This window comes from Leguminivora glycinivorella, chromosome 21, assembly GCF_023078275.1.
Source record: "Leguminivora glycinivorella isolate SPB_JAAS2020 chromosome 21, LegGlyc_1.1, whole genome shotgun sequence".
NCBI classification, from domain to species: domain Eukaryota; kingdom Metazoa; phylum Arthropoda; class Insecta; order Lepidoptera; family Tortricidae; genus Leguminivora; species Leguminivora glycinivorella.
The window spans coordinates 9859530-9882040 of NC_062991.1; the positions used below are offsets into that span (position 1 = coordinate 9859530).

Genomic DNA, 22511 nt, shown 5'->3' on the forward strand with positions numbered 1-22511 from the left:
CACGGATTTAATGATAATGCGTTGGGGTATTACCGTTTTTATTTTGTCACGCGTTTTTTTAATAACGTGACGGATTTTCGTCATTTATTTTGACAGGCTTGATTGTGTTATTATGCTTTTTGTGTATATTTACATAATGTTTCGAATGTATGTTTATTTATTGTATTTTTTTTTTCAGGTAAACTACTAACTTTGTCGTAGAGAATGATGGAAAAATCAACAAAAATATGACATGTAAGTGATATACGTATGTAGGTTTAAATTGTAAAATAAAGGGGGACAGCGATACTTTTGTCAGTGTCAAGACCAGAATCGAGTGGATTTTGTTTTTTTTTTAACCCCCGACGCAAACGATGACGACGTCTGTCTGTCTGTGTGTGTGTCTGTTTGTGGCATCGTAGCTCGCGAACGGATAAACCGATTTCGAATTTTTCTTTTTGTTTGAAAGCTGAGTTAGTCGGGAGTGTTCTTAGATATGTTTCATGAAAATTGGTCCACTATGTCGAGGTCGAGGTTTTTTTCAAAAATTTAATTTTCTGGTGAGGTTATTTTGTCTTACTTTAAGGTCGTAATTTTAATATCGTAGCGATAAATGCGGTAGAATAAAAATAAAAAAGCTAGGCACGTTTTGACTTAGGCTCTTCTAATAAATGGAAGGTTAGGTTATCATCGGTTGTCTGTTTATTTTATTATGCCTTCGGTTTCTATACAGTTAACTTTTAAATTGAAATTATCACTAGCAAGTGTTAGCTAAGGAAAACTCTCCTTGCTTCCCTTTATCTAAAATCCCTTTCTCCGTAGTACTACATATATCTTTAGCCTTAATCAAGTTATATCAAAACAATATCACGTGAGAATTAATTACAGCGTTAGTATAATCTTCACCCTTACAATAATCACTTACCGAGGTTTCACTACCCTATACACGATCTTCGACTTCACGCAAAATGTACATAATACGAGACCGAAGTTAAGATGGTTGCCGTTTAGGCTCGTTTGAGTAAGGCAAGCGGACTCGCACGAGTAACTAAACTTACGCACTATCATCGCGGGGGCTAAGTAAATCTCGTATGTAAATTAAACTATGGTAGACGGTGTAAGTTACAAGCTGTGAGGTGTAATTACGCTTTTACAATTATATCTTTTAATATCATAATTTTACTGAATTTAATACTTTTTTTTTTGCTTTAGCCTGGTTTCCGCTGCAATTAACTGATGAGTACTCCAAAAATTAGATGCCGTTACTTATTTTTTGACGAAAGCGACAACCGCCTGACCTCCAAACTATAAAACTATACCTAGGCATTATTATTTCGATGTTTTTCTTGGCCGAAAAATGCGTGATCAATTCAATAGTTAATGGTAGGTAGTGTGCAGTCGAGTGTAAAAATATAGATGTTCGTAAGGTGCTCATAAATATGTGTCATAGTCACAGCTCTATGTCACGGAAACGAATTAAACCCTATTTTTGATCATCTTTTGTTTACCCACATTTTTACATTTGACGACCGGTCTAGCTCAGTCGGTAGTGACCCTGCATGCTAAGCCGCGGTCCTTGCTTCGAATCCCGGTAAGGGAATTTATTTGTGTGATGAGTACAGATATTTGTTCCTGAGTCATGGATGTTTTCTATGTATCTATATTGATATTTATTATTTATTTATTATAGATAAACAATAATTTACCTTTTTTGCGTTTTATGCGACGCTACTTCCTATAACTTGAGCCTCATCCTTAAGCGGATCTCGCCACGATTATGCATATTACTCGCAACTGGCAAGTTGGGCCAGCCCGGCAGGTTTCTGATTCGCCATTGTATACTTACCAGAAATCCCCGCGTTTCAAGACGATTTAGCAGTTCTGTTAGACTGCCCTTAACTGATTTAGCAGTTCTGTTAGAAGTTGTACTGCCCTTAACTAACCAGCAAGTTATATAGTACCAACTAACGTGTTTACATCTTGTAAGTATAATTTCATCCTCATAGGCCTGATTTTTACTTATTTCTTATTGAATCTCCGCGAAATGTCCGCGTTTTAAGACAATTTAGCTGTTCTGTAAGAAGTTGTAACTTAAGTAGCCTGCTACTTCTTAATACCTTAGGTACCAAATAAACGTAACTGCCTTACTATAGTTTCATCCTCAAAGGCTTATCTTTTCTTAAATCTAATAAGTAATCGAAAGAAATGGCAAAATTTAGTCGTGGGCATTGAAGAAAACCAGAGGTATACCCGAAACAAGGTGGTTCTAGCGTGGAATCTTTCATACATAGTTCTGTGCGTAGAAGTGTGTAGATAATGTACATATAACCTTAAAACTAACTGAATTCATCCAATGCTATTTCTTTATTGTAAAGAAGATCAGCATTCAAATCAATAAAAGCAACCACTTTGCACATTAGCCAAATTATCATAAATTTCGTAAAGGTCACGCCACAGAATTAGATTTAGATAGAAGAAACGAGTTCATTTATTTGTATGGCGGCCGAGCGTGTCAGATTTTGTACTGAAGTTGTTACTTGCCTGTGATTTTAAATATGTCTCAGGCCCTTGAGTGTTGATAAGTTTTATGTTGTTGCAATTAAATATCATGTAACGAGGCATTTTTAATGTTTTTGTTGACTTCAACTTACAAAAATTGACGCCCGAAAGCTGCAAGCTGCGATTAAAGACGGACAACTCAGTGGATTTCACTGAGTTCATTTGACACGCTAAGTAGATACGTTTGCTTGATCTATGGTTTATATGACATCTGTGGGTCACGCAAAGAATGCAAATTATATTTAAAGTAAAGAAATGTAACCATATACGTGTTCCACGCTATTTTTGCCCATTACTTAGAACTTTGTAATATGAGCATGCCATTAAGGTTTCTGGGTAAGTTCCGAAGATATGTGACAGACAGACAGGCGAAACGGTCGTTAGGGTTAACTAACAATGAGTTTCGTCGGTTTTGAGGGTAGTGAGAAATGGTGGGTGGATTCCGGGTATAAGTTAGCCTAGTAGCCTAGCTGGGGTAGCCTTTTTAGGTGGTGGGGTAAAATATGTACTTTCGTTTCACGAATACAGTGTTATAAAACACTTCAAAAATATTTTTATGGTTTTAGATGTGTATTTTACAATTTGGAGTTTAAGAAAACATTACTGTTACATAACTAATATGGAAGAAATAACTCGTACGAATTGTGGACTATAGGTAGCAGTAGCGGAGCGTCGATACAACTCGATTCCCAACGGGTTCCCTAAAATTCTCTAGTATCTGTAGAAGTCCATACAAAACAGAATGCCAAAGACCCCTCCGGCTTTACCAACGAAAATTTTCACGCCCCGCCACTGATAGGTAGGTACATTTCTTATACTACGTTCGTGACAAGTAGAATTACGGCTTGACCGATTAAGAGTCATCGTAAAATAATTATGGACTCCATGAGTTATTGGACGACCGGTCTGGCTCAGTCGGTAGTGACCCTGCCTGCTAAGCCGCGGTCCTGGGTTCGAATCCCGGTAAGGGCATTTATTTGTGTGATGACCACAGATATTCGTTCCTGAGTCATGGATGTTTTCTATGTATATATGTATGTATTTATCTATTTAAGTATGTATATCGTCGCTTAGCTCTCATAGTACAAGCTTTGCTTAGTTTGGGGCTAAGTTGATTTGTGTAAGGTGTCCCCAATATTTATTTATTATTTATAGGCATGAAACTCCATATTTAGATGTAGAATTTTAGGTATTAATTATGTCTTTTGAATAAATTTGAAAGACACATATTTAAAAGGTGAAGGTATGGTTTTATAGCTACTAAAATATTATTTGTAAGACCTAATATATTAAGAATATTAAACTCGTTAAAAGGATCAGGTTATAATTCATAAAAATACCTAAACCTTATCCAAAAATGCCGATATGAAATATTATAAGGGCCTGAAATGCTCAAATTCAGCAACTTACCCTAAGTATGCATCCCGCCCTTGAGCTAAGGTGTGTGTGTGGATTGAGTGAGCACCTTCCGAAAATAAAAAAAAATATGCTGATCATTTAGTAAAAGTTCTAAAACAATTGTAAAACGAATCTCTGAATTTGTAAAAAGATAAATCAAAAGATACAGCCATTAACATGTGCTCACTCAGTTCTCACAAACTACCAACGATAACAGTGAATATATTCATTTAACATATAATATTTATATACTAACATTTAGTAAAAAATAGGCCAACCTACCTCTATAAATATTAGATCACCTAGTGACGTATTAAATTTTTTACAAATAGTTTCTTATGCTCACTCAATCCACACACTTTTGAAAAGCCGAATTTTGATGAAAAACATAAGATTTAGACCGCTATTATATGTGTATAGTTTAGTAAAAGTGAAATGGGAATTTGTAAAATACAAAACGAACCACTAACGTGTCAGGTTTTTTTATAATAAATTTTTGTAAGTGCTCACTCAGTCCACACGTTTTGAGAAAGTTAAAAATGTAAATATCTTACGATTTGTAGCACCTAAGACACTCGAAAGTACTTCAACATTTAGTAAAAATTTTTACTAAATATCCACCATCTAATATTTTATATTCGTTGTCTGGTTTTAAAGATATTCAGACATAACTTTTCTCATACAAATGTATCAAGTAGGGTGACTACACTATGTCGGCTCCTGATTTTCCCCACCTTCCCATTGTCATATTGAGATTGGGGAGTTTCGTTCGTTCAATTTTGATAATATTAAACTAATACCATATTAATTATCCATCTGCAAACTGTTTTTAGGTTATGTTCTTGGCCTAGTGATGATGTGTATTGTGTAATTTTTATCGACGTCAGGATAATAACCATATCGACATGCATGCATTAAAAAGGACATGAATGATAATTGGTAAGAAACAAAGAATATAATACTTCACTAGTAAGAAACCAGAACCTGGTAATCTAATCGCGCTAACAGATGAGCGTACCGGATTTGTAAGTGGGAGCGAGAAATAGTTATTCTTTTCTCGCTCCCACTTACAAATCCGGTGAACTATTATCAAAATTGAACGAAACTCCCCAATCTCAATATGACAATGGGAAGGTGGGGAAAATCAGGAGCCGACATAGTGTGGTCACCCTACTTGATACATTTGTATGAGAAAAGTTATGTCTGAATATCTTTAAAACCAGACAACGAATATAAAATATTAGATGGTGGATATTTAGTAAAAATTTTTACTAAATGTTGAAGTACTTTCGAGTGTCTTAGGTGCTACAAATCGTAAGATATTTACATTTTTAACTTTCTCAAAACGTGTGGACTGAGTGAGCACTTACAAAAATTTATTATAAAAAAACCTGACACGTTAGTGGTTCGTTTTGTATTTTACAAATTCCCATTTCACTTTTACTAAACTGTACACATATAATAGCGGTCTAAATCTTATGTTTTTCATCAAAATTCGGCTTTTCAAAAGTGTGTGGATTGAGTGAGCATAAGAAACTATTTGTAAAAAATTTAATACGTCACTAGGTGATCTAATATTTATAGAGGTAGGTTGGCCTATTTTTTACTAAATGTTAGTATATAAATATGATATGTTAAATGAATATATTCACTGTTTTCGTTGGTAGTTTGTGAGAACTGAGTGAGCACATGTTAATGGCTGTATCTTTTGATTTATCTTTTTACAAATTCAGAGATTCGTTTTACAATTGTTTTAGAACTTTTACTAAATGATCAGCATATTTTTTTTTATTTTGAGAAGGTGCTCACTCAATCCACACACACACGAGCTAAGGGCTGGTTTAATGGCCCGAAGTTGATAATCTACGTCTAATTTATACAATACAGCTTACGGTAACTTTAGGATCTATACATTTACAGACAAATTTTTATTATAGCGATGCCAAAGTCGGGTTTCACTATGATAATGTTTTGCTTCACAAATAGTGATAAGCCAATGATTTGTACAAAAGTTTCAATGCAACTCTGAATTTGATTTGTCAAGTAAGATCAGTGGGACGAAATTGTTCTTTTCTGGTTTTTTTGACACCGTTGGCTCGCTACATATCGCTCAGCAAATTATCATTAAGAGCGCTATGACAAAAAAAGGCGATATATTGTAAAATGCACAATATTTATCGACAAAATTGTACACTTTACTCATACTAAAAGACAGTGAAAGTACTTGTTTCAGTTAGAACATCTTATTAACTGTCGGTTAAATAAAAAACATATGAAAAAAAAAAGCTTTTTCAATTAGTAATGATTGTTTTTCTGATGCTCGTTTAGAAAAAACCGCGTGAAGCACAGAATTCGGAGCTCTTATTATGTACAATTTGATAAGATCACTCTCATAAATGAGGTAAATTTAAGTTCCAAATATCTTGTACTTAAGGCCCATTAAACAATATTTATCATTTAATCCTTTGAAATTGAGAAATTGAAAGTAAAACGAACTCAATTTTGTCTTGAAAATACATCGAAACAAGTGATCATTTCTCCGAAAATCTACATGTTATCGAAGTTATTTTAGTATATAAATAATCTGCACAATGTGCTTAAACTGCTGTTATCCATTTGTCGTTATAATATTTTATCATGATTTTTTGCCAATTTTTTGAAAACTAGCCTTCCTGTCGCTATTTTACCGGCGACGGACGCCTGCGATTTCAGTGCCGCGCCGGAGCTCGAGCAGGTAAGACGTATGTCGCTTTGGTCTCCGAGTTTTCATCGCAAACGTCGAGAATATTTATTGTTGTGTGGGTCGGACGCCTTGTTTCTACACGGGCTATCCTCGCATTGTGTGTGTGTAAACAGCGACCAACGAATTTGATCCTAGATCCGTAAATATTTGCTTTTGTAATACTTTGTTATGTTTGAATGTTAAAGTATTACAACGTTGTGATGATAAAAATGTGAAGATTACAATACGGTCAAGATGATAAGACACATCAAGATGGTACTCGGGATCTGATGATGGAGCCAGAAGGTGGTCACCAGTACCAGTGAACCATGTAAGTAAACGACTTCGTGTTTAGGCTCGTTGGGTTCGTCTCAACAAGACCTTTGACAAGAGGTGGTACTCAGGGTCTGATGATGGAGCCAGATGGTGGTCACCAGTACCAATGAACCATATAACTAAACCCAGAGATGGGGAAATCGTAATCGATTCCGGATTACACGATTACTTGATTTTACTTTGTAATCTGACACTACTGGGTGTCAGATTACTTGTAATGTAATCAAGTGAAACGGTAAATTACCATTACATGTAAAGGAATCACTAATCATCTATACAATCATTACTATTACCAATAATTCGGAATCATAGTCGATTCAAAATAACTGAAATTATTGACTTGATTACTTTCAGATTACGAATATGTAGAGTACCTCAGATTGCTGACTGTCACTTTGACACAAAAGTCATCATGGGTGTCGTAAAATAGGTTTTAGGGGGTGCTGATTCCAAAATTAATGACCAATGTGGAATCTGACATTGCTGACTGTCACTTTGACACAAAAGTCGTCATGGGTGTCGTAAAATAGGTTTTAGGGGGTGCTGATTCCAAAATTAATGACCAATGTGGAATCTGACATTGCTGACTGTCACTTTGACACAAAAGTCGTCATGGGTGTCGTAAAATAGGTTTTAGGAGGTGCTGATTCCAAAATTAATGACCAATGTTCAATCTGACATTGCTGACTGTCACTCTGACACAAAAGTCGTCATGGGTGTCGTAAAATAGGTTTTAGGGGGTGCTGATTCCAAAATTAATGACCAATTTGGAATCTGACATTGCTGACTGTCACTTTGACACAAAAGTCGTCATGGGTGTCGTAAAATAGGTTTTAGGGGTGCTGATTCCAAAATTAATGACCAATGTGGAATCTGACAATGCTGACTGTCACTTTGACACAAAAGTCGTCATGGGTGTCGTAAAATAGGTTTAAGGGGTGCTGATTCCAAAATTAATGACCAATGTTCAATCTGACATTGCTGACTGTCACTCTGACACAAAAGTCGTCATGGGTGTCGTAAAATAGGTTTTAGGGGGTGCTGATTCCAAAATTAATGACCAATGTTCAATCTGACATTGCTGACTGTCACTTTGACACAAAAGTCGTCATGGGTGTCGTAAAATAGGTTTTAGGGGTGCTGATTCCAAAATTAGTGACCAATTTGGAATCTGACATTGCTGACTGTCACTTTGACACAAAAGTCGTCATGGGTGTCGTCAAATAGGTATCCGGAGGTGTTTGAAAACTAATGACCAATTTGGAATCTGACACTGTTGACTGTCACTTTGACACAAAAGTGATCATGGGTGTCTTCAAATAGGTTTTCATGGGTACTGATCTCAATATTAATGATCAATTTGGAATCTGACATTGCTGACTGTCACTTTGACATAAAAGTCGTTATGGGTGTCGTCAAATAGGTTTCCAGGGGTACTGTGCAATGTCAGGTTCCAAATCGGTCATTACTTTTTAAATCATTTCATTAATTTTGGAATCAGTACCCCCTAAAAACTATTTGACTACACCCATGATTCCTTTTGTGTCAAAATGACAATTAGCACTGTGAGATTCCAAAATAGTCGTTAATTTTGGAATCAGCACCCCCGGAAACCTTTTTGACGACACCCATGACGACTTTTGTGTCAAAGTGACAGTCAGCAATGTCAAGATTCCAAATCGGTCATTAATTTTCAAATCAGCACCTCCGGAAACCTATTTGACGACACCCATGATGACTTTTGTGTCAAAGTGACAGTCAGCAATGTTAGATTCCACATTGGTCATTATTTTTGGAATCAGCACCCCCTAAAACCTATTTTACGACACCCATGATGACTTTTGTGTCAAAGTGGCAGTCAGCAATGTTAGATTCCACATTGGTCATTAATTTTGGAATCAGCACCCCCGCAAACCTATTTGACGACACCCATGACGACTTTTGTGTCAAAGTGACAGTCAGCAATGTCAGATTCCACATTGGTCATTAATTTTGGAATCAGCACCCCCTAAAACCAATTTTACGACACCCATGACGACTTTTGTGTCAAAGTGACAGTCAGCAATGTCAGATTCCACATTGTTCATTAATTTTGGAATCAGCACCCCCGCAAACCTATTTGACGACACCCATGACGACTTTTGTGTCAAAGTGACAGTCAGCAATGTCAGATTCCACATTGGTCATTAATTTTGGAATCAGCACCCCCTAAAACCTATTTTACGACACCCATGACGACTTTTGTGTCAAAGTGACAGTCAGCAATGTCAGATTCCAAATCGGTCATTAATTTTTAAATCAGCACACCCGAAAACCTATACTCGTGGTATATGCACTTGAAATGTGAAAGTGAAAATGCTAGAATGACATGTAAACCACGAAGTTGTATAGTCATATTGTTCATTGGTATTGGTGACCACCATCTGGCTCCATCATCAGACCCTGAGCACCACCTTGAAGTAATTAGAATTGTATTTGTCTTATTTTATCATCATATTAATATATACTTTACTCTAATACTTATCATATAACAAAAGCAAATATTTGGGATGGGATCTACTTTTATAATTATTACTTTAATTTTTTAAATAAATTTTAACATAATTGATATTATTTCGCGCTATATTCTCGTATTTTCGTACAAAATAATGTTTATTAGAAACCAAAAGTTTATATCGAGATAGTAGATTGTGGTTGTTATCAAAATTCCATAGAAAGGATCAAGATTGTTTTGTCCATTATTGTAGTGCGAGCGAGTGATAAGACGTGCTAGAAAGGGTCGGCATATTGGGCTCGCGCGGCGGGTAAAATACCTAATTTCGCCCGACGCCGAAATGTTATAACGCTCTTGTTTGCAATACTTGACAGATTCACTTCAAACACAATTTACTTCACTTGACAAGGATTAGTAGGTACAGCGGCATAAATAAGTGATGATTTCTGTCACACCATGTCACATTAACATGTTGTTTGAAATGTTATACGAAGTTCTTAAATGGGTGAATACGGTCCCCTGTGTCAAGCTGGTTTTATGCAAAATTACTGTAATTTCAGATTTATAGAAACTTTCACGTCAGCACTATTTATTTATTTAATCGTATGGCATACACAAAAACAGGCAGTTATATGAATGTCAAAGAATACAAATTAAATTACAAATACAATTAAAATGTAAACTAAATGTCAAATTTCAATGCGATCAGCCACGCAATTGCTTCGGGTGTTAGGCGCAGCAGGTCTTATTGATTGGCAGAACTGTATGGCAGAACTGCCAGAGTTGTGGTCGTGTTTGTCGCTCCCGTATTGGCTTACACAGCCACGAAAAACATTGTTGCCCCACCTGACACTGAATAGTCTGTTAGAGACTTGAAGGCCGATGATGATGGCAGAACTCCACAAATTAATTTGAAATAAATATACTTGGCTAATAATAATTCAAATAACCAAAATCCTTTCAAGTCTCTGCAATTCAATATTAATAATTAAAAGTGTACCTAACCAACTTTGGAAGTGGGAAGTTCAAATGTTGAAAGTGAGACTATTGGAAAAAGTTGAAGAAGCCGCCGCTAATTTATAACTTTGATTGATGTTATTGTAAATGGCATTTATTTTTATGAAATAATTTTCTTTTAGTTGAAGCGATTTTTTTCCACCTTAAAAAATTTAAATTTGAAAAACTCTTATGTTTTTAGTTTAGTAAACTTACGATTCGCTATAAACGATATTGGTACTAGTATTTTATGCAAAGTTCCACATTTTGAAGATAGTCCAAAAACTGGATCGACAAAGAATATTTTAAGCATAGAATCCGATGACATTTCAAGAGAATCGCGTTGTTATTTGATATTTTTTGTACTTTATTCATTATATTGTGCAATACAGTTTAAATAAAATGCGCCCTGAAAAGAGAGAAATCCCGATGATCTCTTTTCAGGGCGTGTACATAAGCAAAATATCCAAATTAAACAGTTGATATAAGCTACATCTCCCCTTCATTCTCTATAAATACAACTAGTAGATCCAGTGTGGATCTAGTGAGAATTTACTTATTCATTAGATTCAATTTTAGGTCGATGGATCCAATGAGAATTCCTCTTCCATATAGGTGCCAAATTTCATCTAAATCGGTTCATCGGTTTAATCATAAAGAGGTCTCACGTCACAGTCAAGACAGTTTCTTACTTAGATAGTTCTACCCACTTAGATTATGTAAGGGAGTCCCCTCTGCCAACAAACTGTCCTGCAGTTTGGTAGAAGATTTAATGTTGTTAAAAAAGGGTTTATTTTGAGAATAAACGATTTTTTTTTTCTTTCGCACCAAGTAAGGATTCAAAAGCTCTCAGGCTATTAACCCATAGCTTCGTGACCATCTTTAAACAGAATTTATTACATTCCACCAACCAGCCTACATTTGTCATTGTACTCTAATTTCCTTTGATTCCTTCGTTCACCCTTGACCCATCATTTGTTATTATTAGCAATTTCTCCTACCCTAACATTTATCTCATTTTCTATCCCTACTCAAAACTGTACCTTATCTAAACTGAGTAAGGTAACATTCCTTTGATATTGGTTAGTTTTCATAGGTTGTTTAGTACAGAAACATGTTGTTTTCATACTTATATAAATGCTAACAAAATGTCGGGTTCGCGTGACGCCGTGTACTTATCGTAGGTTTACTATTTTGCATATATTACGCACACTGGTATATATCCGATGACTTCCCGACTTTATGTTCTACATGTGTCGTTATCAGATATATAGAAGCGACCGCGGGGTCAAAATATCTGTACATGCACTCTAAAGCCTTGGAAATTGAAGCGTTTCGATGACTGTGAGCACCTTGATTGTTGAGATATATTTGATGACGAACAATGGTTTCATTTGGTGCGTATGCTTACGTGTAATTTGGCTTAAGTACTTTGTAGTTTTTTACGGAGGGCATAAAATAAGTTGCAAATGTTTTTCGTTTGGTATATATTTAGACATGCCAGTTAAAGCTCATATATGAGAAGCTATCGATTTGGTAATAAGCTATGAACATGTTTGTTTAGAACCAATAGAATCACTTCATTCGACTATCTTCGTTGAGTTGATAACTACTCCTTTCCGGTTTAGTCGATAGTCGGCTTATAGAATAAAGTAGATGGTCTTGAGTTCGAATCCCGGCATAGATCATTCCAACACTTCGTAGCAGTGTAATGAAAACTATCAAGAACTAAAACTGTATTGAGTCTTGAGCAAACCAATATATACCTATTCAAATTAACTATTTCCTCAAAATATGACCGAATAGATATAGTTATTGTACGAAATATCCCATCTATCATACTGACACGGTCCCCGACCGTAATGCCGGTTAAATCTAACGGCGATCTAGAGGCCTGGTTTGATCCGGGATTACCGGCTGAACGGATCAAACTTATGTTAATGCGGGCACGGTGAAACCTGCCTTCAGGTGTGCGGGTAAATAAATGTAATAGAACCCGGACTGGAAGGAATCTCAAGTAATACTCATCCGAATATTGTAGGGAAATACAAGAAATATACAGTAATGCTCGACCGAATAGGTGGTGGAAAGTTATTCCAGCATTACGTAGCAACATAGCGAAAATTGCTACGAAATGCAGCTGTGTTAGGCAACTCAATATACTACGTTACTACGTTAGTACTTATTACGTTTTTTTTACTGTATATTTGTGTAATGTGGAAATTATTTTTATTTTGATTTTTGATTGCACTGTATAATAATATGGCCACTCCCTGTTTCCCACTGAAGGTGCCGTCCATCCGCTCTCGGTTACCTCACAGTTACCGCCTGTCAAGAACGCGATCAGTCGACCTGTCATATCTTATTACAAACATGGTACGCGCTTCTTACATATATTTGATCGTCATTGTCCGATATGTGATGGTACATAGTTTTCACTCATAGTTTTACCTTACGGAAAACTTAAAGATCGTGCCTCGTGACCTATTTTCAAAGACCAAACTACAAAGTCCTAAATGACCACCAACTTGGTCTGTTTTGTAAGCCAGAGGTATTTCGTTAGAATGTGTACTGAAGTTACTTTATCTTATCTAGAAGTTTCACTTCGAAGCGAGGTGTTCGTTATTATCTGCTGGCATAGATTGTGTGTCGATAGAAAGTTGTATGTTCTTCAGAATTCGAGAGTGCGGCCTGTCATATGTGGGACAGACGAAACGAAGCATTTCCACACGGGTGAAGGAACACATAGCGGATGTCAAGCACCGTCGGCAAAGGTCTGCAGTCTCTGAACATGTCATGGATAAAGTCAATCATGCTATAAAGTTTGACAAGCCTCTGGTTCTCGCTAAGGAGAAGCGATATATACCCAGAATGTTGCGAGAGGCCATTGAGATCAAGAAATATCCAAACTTTAATAGAGAGGATGGCTTTACTTTACCACCGGCTTGGGATCCAGTAGTACATCTGATAATGGAACAAGCACGACGAAGGCTGTGAGGCATTTGTGTTGTATGGTGTTGGACATTTGCAGTTTGTTTCTTTGTCAATTTTGTGTAGATTAATTGGTTTATTATTTTTTAACAGAGTAATGGTAAATTTTTTTGAATATTGTATAACTAGCTTTATTAGGTAATAGTGTGTGAACCTGCCTTAGAAATCTATATTATTTGTGGTCATGGTTCGTTAATATTTCTTGTAAGTGGGTAGCTTTTGCACATTTTAATTTTTCCTCAGTCACCCGTTGACCACGAACGCTGTAAAGAGTTCGAAACGTCGGGATGTATTTTAAATTCATTATACGCGATTTAATCCGTTTCCATAGTTTTATTTCAATAGGTACCTATTTATAATCAGTATTGATTGAGAAATATGTCGTGTAAATTTCCCCTTCTACCTACCTTTACCTTTGGTACCTTTTGATGAAAAAATGCACATCTACACTTATTTTATTTTGGTATAAATTATATTTTCCTACATAAACCGGGTGTTACGAGTACATAGGAATTTTATAGACCCGGAATTCAACTGACTACTCTGGTATCCGGTTTCCGTCCCCCGAGACAACACACCTGAAGGGCTTTAGCATTTTTATCGAGACTGAAAAATTGGGAGAATCTAAATCGAAATTGGTCGGGGTTAGCATGGCTTGGTGTTTGAATTTATGGCTTCGTTTTGCTACCCTAGCGTTTTTGTACTTGATGTTTTGTCTATAACATTGCCGATACGTAATACGGCTTTATTTTCCACATATATTTACTGTCTAAGCTTGTTTTGGTTTGACGAAATCATCAAAGTAATTTCTGTTCTTATTTCGCATTGAAATAACCTTGTTTCACTTGGAGCATATAAGGATCCTTCTGTGGTAAAAAGCCGCATTTTTACATAATAGTAGGTAAAAAATACTTAATTCACGTAAGCTTACTGCTGTGATGTTGCGACTCGAAGTTCATCTTGGGCACTAACAGTAAGATCACATATAACCCGGCAACCTTCAAATCAAGAGTGAACAGGCATCTTCTGGGCGAGCTCACTCCATCGTAGGCCACGTCTTTGCCTTTGGCTAGTCTGTGGTCAAGAGTAAGCCCATTTATAATAATAAAAAAAAAGATCGTTTCCTGTCTTATCCGAACACAAAAAAAAACTAAGTACGAAGATACACATTATTGCCAATACAATAAAATAATAACAGGCCTTTGTATCACAGATGATTAAATCAGCATCCTTGCGACACTTACGTTCGTGGCTGTATAGCCCAATTCGAGAGAGGATCCCTCGTGCACACACACGGCAGGTGTATGCTCCCCCAGATGGGCGGGGGTTAGAGGCCTGCTCGTGACGCCTCATGCGTTTATCATTCAAAGAGGAGAACCAGGCATTGTCGTGCTTGGTTTGACCGTCATGGACAACACGACGCCACGTGGGTTGGTCTTCGGCCAGTCGCTGCCACTGGTGGCATGGAATATCAAATGTGACCATGTCACGCTTCACACAATTTTTAAAGTGCAGCATTGGCCGTCCGACCGACACTAAAATAAGTCAATAAAATACCTACCACGTCAAAGCCTCTATGAAAACTGTAATAGTTAACTTTATCCACATTACCATATAACTTCCCGGCGAAATTTCATTTTCCATTTTCAATAGGGTTGTCACAATAGTGTCCGTCTCAACACCCGGTGCTCATTTCCATACGTGGGGACCACAGACTACATAGACTCCGCATTGTGAAGCATTTACAAAGAGCGCATGGTCACTAGATATACCTATGTACAATTTTACTGGCAAATTACCACGATTTACGTAGCGCAATTGAGTAGTATCTTACGCCATTATTAATAATAAATAAGTAGGTATTATACGACATTCTTACACAGACTGACTGAATTCTACGGTATATATATATATATATATATTATATCGTCAAAACATATACATTTACATATTACATGTAACAGTCCTGGCAGGCAAACACGGTCGCGTGATAAGCGGATTGACGTCAGGTCGTCCTATTCGCACAATTTGTAAGTGCGATAGGGACGCATCGGTGCGATAAAATTTTATGACATAAGTGTGCTATTACTCCCGCAGGTTCAATCCCAAAACTTATTTTTTTACAAAAATTACGCGACTACACTGGTTGTAAACGTTGACACAACTGGCTCAAGCGTTTGCATTCTCGTACTAAATTACTTACGGAAGAACATAATATGTTAAGTGGTTTGGCTTGAATGCTCCGTCTAGTAGTTGAAGTGATCTGTGGAGACGAATCCAAAGAGCTATTGGCCATCCCTAGGGACTGTAAGGTATATTCAGCCATTTTTATTTACGAAAAGCTGGGGAGAGGAATACGAAACTAGGTTGTTGTTTAAGACGTACAATTTGATTTTGGATGCTGGTGCATTTTAAAGGACAGCCTAAGTTGATCTGTGCAAAGACTAATACTACTACATAATGTTTGTTATTGAAAGTTATAGAAAGTATTTAAAGGGAAACGATAGAGGAAATTTAACGATAAAAAAGGCAAAATGCGTTTTTAGGCCTTAAAATCGATGTTAGATTCCCTGAACATTATTAATTATCCATACTAAATTACTAATATTATAAATGGGAAAGTGTGTGTGTCTGTTTGTTGGTCCGTCTTTCACGTCGAGACGGAGCGACGAATTGTCGTGATTTTTTAAGTGGAGATACTTGAAGGGATGGAGAGTGACTTAGGCTACTTTTTGTCTTTTTCTAACGCGAGCGAAGCCGCGGGCAAAAGCTAGTCTTATAATATGTTTAGTAAAATATACAAATGCTTAGTCTAAAATATATTTAAGACCAAAGATAACACGTCACAAACATCTCTAACGCTATTTCTGTGATTCTCTAAAATAATGGAAAAGAATTAACACACTTTTCCATGTTAATACTATTAAAATTCATTTTTATAAAACGCTGTCATCTGAAAAATCCTCCATTTCATAACTTCTCAAAAACGCCGCTGTAAAAAGAGTTTTAATTAATACAAACGTCGGTCCAAAATGGCCGCCAATGAGTATGTACGTATGCTAATGAGTGACAACTCTGAAATGGAATTGTCGTGTTAGGGCTGACAGTACCTTTGGGTTAGGTTATTTTTGCCTTTTCCCGTTGGAGGTTAGGTTCCGTTTAAATTAGCATATCTAGTGTGAAGTTATATTAAAAGAGGTATAAATGGTCGAGTTTAGAATATTAAAAAAAATTTAACCAGAATATGGAGTATTCAAACAAAAGTGCATGCAGGTATATTGCTGAAGTTTATTTGCAGAATTTGCATGTTAGCAAGAGGAAAATATTGTGAGGAAACCCGAATACAAACTGCGACCGAATTCAAAAACGTCTCTGAAGTTCGCAAGTCACAACCCATGGCTTAGCTTTGGTTTGTTCAGCATTACTGCGCTTGATACCCGCGGTATCTAATTACATAATAATATGTCAAAACTGTTTGTAATAATATGTGAAGCTTTTTTAAAATATGCTGGTTCCATAGACTATTTTTATATCTACATACATAAGAAGCAAAGAAATAATGTAATTCCGTATAGACGGATAAAGTCTAAGAAAAAAAAGTACCTCAAAGCCCTAGAGAAAAAGGTACGGTGGCCTAGATGGCGTTATACCTTTGGGGAACGGTCGGCTAGATGGCGCTAATATTAATATTTGACATTTTAACACATATTAAGCTAACAATCAAATTGTCAAAACTGAGGTTCAAAAGTTTTAAACTTGTGTCGAGAGATGGCAGTCTATGCACGGTGATTACACATTTTACTTTGACAGTAACTCTCTACTTATATAATACTCGATCCTTTTTGATAAGAAGTAAGTAAACTCTTCAATGTACCACCACAAAAAAACGACATTCGACACTATAACCTATACTTAAATTAATGCATACTGAGAAAAAGTGACCAAGGCCAGTGGCCCACGGCTGGAATCGAAGCCAGCGTCCACTGCTTTCGCGGCAGGTGCCTGCACCCAAACTTATGCCGTTATGCCTAAAAGTTTTACCCATTATTAAAATCTCTGACTTTACTTATTTTCCCGAACATTGACCCAGTTACTTTCTCCCAGGAGATTTTTATTGATAATCGTATTCGAAACTTTAATTTCCATGATTCCCCTGAAAACCGAAAATGCTAAAACTGGAACTACAGGACTAAGTCCTCTTGCATATACCTCATTTACATGGAGCAGCCCGGTCTTGCCAGGTCACAGTAAACATGTTACAGCACAAACATACAGGTACACATGAATTTTCTCTAAACATACAGGTTCTAGGATGTTATTTTAGATTTTCTGGACCAAAATAAAATTTACGATTAATGTTGAAAATCTGTTGAAAAACACTTGGTCAGCCTTTTGTTATGACCCTTTTTAGGGTTCCGTAGTCAACTAGGAACCCTTATAGTTTCGCCATGTCTGTCTGTCTGTCCGTCCGTCCGTCCGTCCGTCCGTCCGCGGATAATCTCAGTAACCGTTAGCACTAGAAAGCTGAAATTTGGTACCAATACGTATATCAATCACGCCAACAAAGTGCAAAAATAAAAAATGGAAAAAAATGTTTTATTAGGGTACCCCCCCTACATGTAAAGTGGGGGCTGATATTTTTTTTTATTCCAACCCCAACGTGTGATATATTGTTGGATAGGTATTAAAAAATGAATAAGGGTTTGCTAAGATTGTTTTTTGATAATATTAATATTTTCGGAAATAATCGCTCCTAAAGGAAAAAAAGTGCGTCCCCCCCCCCCTCTAACTTTTGAACCATATGTTTAAAAAATATGAAAAAAATTACAAAAGTAGAACTTTATAAATACTTTCTAGGAAAAATTGTTTTGAACTTGATAGGTTCAGTAGTTTTTGAGAAAAATACGGAAAACTACGGAACCCTACACTGAGCGTGGCCCGACACGCTCTTGGCCGGTTTTTTTATGATAAAGGAGACACCCTAATAAACGGGTCGCATGATGGTAAGCGGTCACTGTCGGTCATGGTCACTGGAAACGTCAGAAGGTGCGTTGGAAATAGTAGATAGATTAGACTAAACAAGATCGTTGATACTCGATCGTTGAAAACAAGAATTATGATTTTGTTAATTATGATTTTGTTGAGTTGTAGGTAGACGTTAAAAATAATTACCGGAATTGTGTTAGAAGTAAATTTCTCTCAAACTCAATGGCTATCTAATATTCCATTACGAGATATTTTTTTAGATTACGGCAACATTTTCTAGCGGATCCGAGAAAATGCTAATACCGAGCTAATATTTCTGCTCTATTCTTCTCTTATTTACTGAACCATGTAACCGGTTCAAGTCCCAGAAACTCTCACCGGAATTGCTTATTCAATTCCAGCAACACTGTATTCTTTAACCGCGTTATCAACCTAATGTATGCCGCTTGTGTACGAGCGTTATTTATAACAGGCCTCCTAACCGACCAAATTCAAAAGGTACCAACTCCACACACCCCATAAGGTTATAACCCCTTTTAAACTTGGCCGGGCACTCAGGTGGAGGAAATTGTGGGAATTTACAGGAATTTACACGGAGCGGTTTAAAATGTGGAAGGAATCCGTTTCCTGAAAAGAGATGATATTAGGAGCATTTACGGCACAAAGTATCAAAGAGTTCTGGTGAACCATGCGTTTGTTTGCTTACTCCGTGCCTTTGAAAAGCTAGCGAAAATATTCGTGCCTATTATTTTTACAGTATCTAGAGCTTAGTTCATACCAAACATATTCTAGAACACGTTTGCCATACAACTAGTCTAAAATAAAATAAACGCGCAATTACGATTTCAAACCCTACTCGAAATCATTTTATTCTTGATATTCAAAGATTTATATTAATAACGCGTGTATGAAGCCAGATAATGACACTTTAGTTTTAGAAATATAATTATAGCGTTATTTATTTATTTATTTATTACAGTAAAACCAATGCGTCACGAAACTTAGATTTTAACAAAAAAGAGAGAAAATAAATAGAACAAAATTAAAAATAAAATTAAACAATTGATTTGGGCGATGACGTCACAGCGTGGCTCCGTTGCGTCGTTTGCCCCGATGTGGGATTTGGCAGATTGCCCCGAAACCGCCGAAAAATCACACCTTTCGGCCAGAAGTCTATATAAGATACGGTGATATAAGTAATAAAACATATTTAAATAAATAAAAACAACCAAGAAACTGTAGTACCCATTACCCCAAAACACATATCCATATGCTAATTTAAAGTACGCATACTCATAGTACGTGTTCGAACCCTACTCACAATCATTTTCCTCTTGATATTCAAAGATAATGCCTAAAATTGCGTGTTTATAACACATGTATGGAAGTAGCTGATAACATAAAGCTATAGATACGTAGATTGATAAGGCAGCCTCCGAATCGAGTTTGCATTTTAACAGGCTGCTTACAAGGAATGTGCGCGTAAATAAAAATCTTGGAATTGGGGGTAAATGCCGCAGGTTCTGTATGGGGTGGGGAATTTACGATTCAAAGGGGTGAATTTAGCTAGTTATCAATTCTTTGCCATTTACATAATAATATGAGCTTTATGAGCTTATGAGTTGAATTTTGGGCTTGACTTTGCATATTGAATTGAGGCCATTTTTCTTTGTAGAATAATAAACTTTCTACGCCTTTATAAAACTTCTTGGTTCTAAACAAAATATATGTACATAAATGCAAATGCCAAACAAGTTGATTCTGCCTTTTATGAAGTGAAATAAAGTACATAAGTCGTTACGTAAAGTGAAATAGGTAGCAAAACTCTCCTGAATAAATTGAATATTTAATCAGAATTTTCTGTTAGAGAATTTTATGAAAAAGTTATTATTTTTAATAGATATCAGTAGATACTGTAGGTATGCTTTTCAAAAAAAAAAACCTAATCTAGCCGCCCAAAGATGAAAACATGTCAACATTTACGTAATTTTGATTAATCACGTAATACCTCCATAATCTCTAGATAGAGGATATTGGCAAATAACCGAGTCAGAAGCAAAGGTTCCACAATAAAAAGAACCCAAAAACGAACTCTTATGTCTGAATAAATATCTCCAAGACGCCGAAGGCTAATCGTATATTTCTGCTTCTACTTCTTCGAAAGAAGAAGGTCTTTTATTTATCCCTTATCCATATAAGTTATATCTTTTGATGAAAACGTACGGAGGTATAAACACCTGTGAGGATTCGACATAAATAATTTATTGACAATTGAGGATAATAAATTATTTAGCATTGAGTGGCCATTAGTCCTAATGAGAATTAGGACATCCTTGTGAACAAGCTTTATGTATGTTAAGTGTTGTTCCTGATTATTATTGGCTTTTTCTAGTGTTCCATCTTTTACGTATACAGTACGCTTAGTAGGTTGACTGATACATTGTTTGTATTTTCGTCAAAGTGAAACATGTTGCCTGAAACTTTTTTTACTGTGACGCTTAATATTTCTTACAATTTTTTTTTTCTGTAAGTAATTAGTATGATTGTGGATTTGGGTGGCGCTATTTAATCTTTAGAGCTTTCTAAACCCGGATTGTCTACATGTTACAGTCACTTTTACATTTAGATCAATGTCTGCAACAAATATGATGTTCCATGAACATTAAATAAATGTCATATACAAAAAAGCCATATATAACTAACTATAAGCCTTCGGTAATTGTGTCATATACTTGGAAATTTCGATCCTTGCTTTCATGATCCGATGGCCGAGTGGTTTCACAGGCATCCGTCCGGTTGACGGAGTACGCTGGTTCGATTCCAGCTCGGAACACTTGGAGGCCTTGGTCACTTTTTCTTTGTATATGACATTTATTTAATGTTGATAGTATAATAGTAGTGTTATTACTTAAAAAATACAAATTAAAATATTTTCAAATGGAAATAATTTGATTTGATCTAAGATGATGTTCATGTCTTAAGGGTCCCATGGTTTATGAGAACCATGACCAATAAGAATCTTACTACAAGAATTTCTGTCGACTGTAAAGGATTGTATTGCATTTGAACCAGGACCCTTCAGGCTTGGACAGCCACATATATTCCTTGCTCCAGCACACGCCAACGCTGATTGACTTGCATATCCTCCGCCCGCATACAGTATCTATTGGCACAAGTGCCTAGATCACCCTCACTGACTAGATGTAACGCTTAATTCTTGGGAATAAGGTGGAAGAGTGGGTGATTTATGATAGTGATATGTAGATGGACCTTGATAACGTTAGAATTAAGTCGAAGTAGCAATTGTGTTTTGTTAAAGAAGTTCTTTTGCATTTACAACAAAATACAATATCGCTTTTAGACTTAAAAGATGATGATCATAAAAACACATAAAATATGTACGGAGGTGCTATTTATTTATTTATTTATTTAATCAAAAAGTAACACAGCATTACAGTTTACACCAAGGCACTGTGAAACTACAAAATACAAAACAAGACTTCCAAAAAAAATAATACAAAAGACATACAAAAAAAAATAAACAAATTAAACATTAGATTTGGGCGACGACGTAACAGCGTGGCTCCGTTGCGTCGTCTGACTCGGCGTAGGATTCGGCAGGTTGCCCCGGAACCGCCGAAATACCACACCCTTCGGCCAGAAGTCTGCGCTCGCGATGGTGTCCTGCAGCGTGCGCGGCACGCGCACAACAAATGAAGTGAAGTGCACGTAATGGCGCGACTGCAGCTGTTGCACCCTCAGCGTGTAGCCAGTCTTCCGGCGAACGTACTTCACCACCTCATCAGCCCCGGCGGAGTAATGCAAGCGCGACACGTAGAGCGCTTTACTCGGTGTAGCAACTCGCAGACCAGAAGTAATCGGCTCCGCGGTACCACACTGAGTCTTACGAGGCGCCCTACGCGCCTTGCTCTTCCTTTGCACCAGTGTGAACCCCTCCTTATCCACATCGGCACGGGAGGACTTCTCCTTGATTGGAGCCCGTTCTTCACACACCTTTGCAGGTGCGCTGACCCGGTTCGCTGCGGCGTT

General features: G+C 36.6%; 1 protein-coding gene across 1 annotated transcript in view; it reads left to right on the forward strand.

The window, feature by feature from the left end:
• Positions 1-209: 209 nt before the first annotated feature.
• Positions 210-22511, forward strand: part of LOC125237560 (latrophilin Cirl) — a 277700-nt gene continuing 255398 nt past the window's right edge. Inside the window, 1 exon segment of the mRNA XM_048144688.1 lies at positions 210-234. Within this exon segment, the coding sequence (XP_048000645.1) occupies positions 228-234 (7 nt within the window). The 5' untranslated portion in view covers positions 210-227.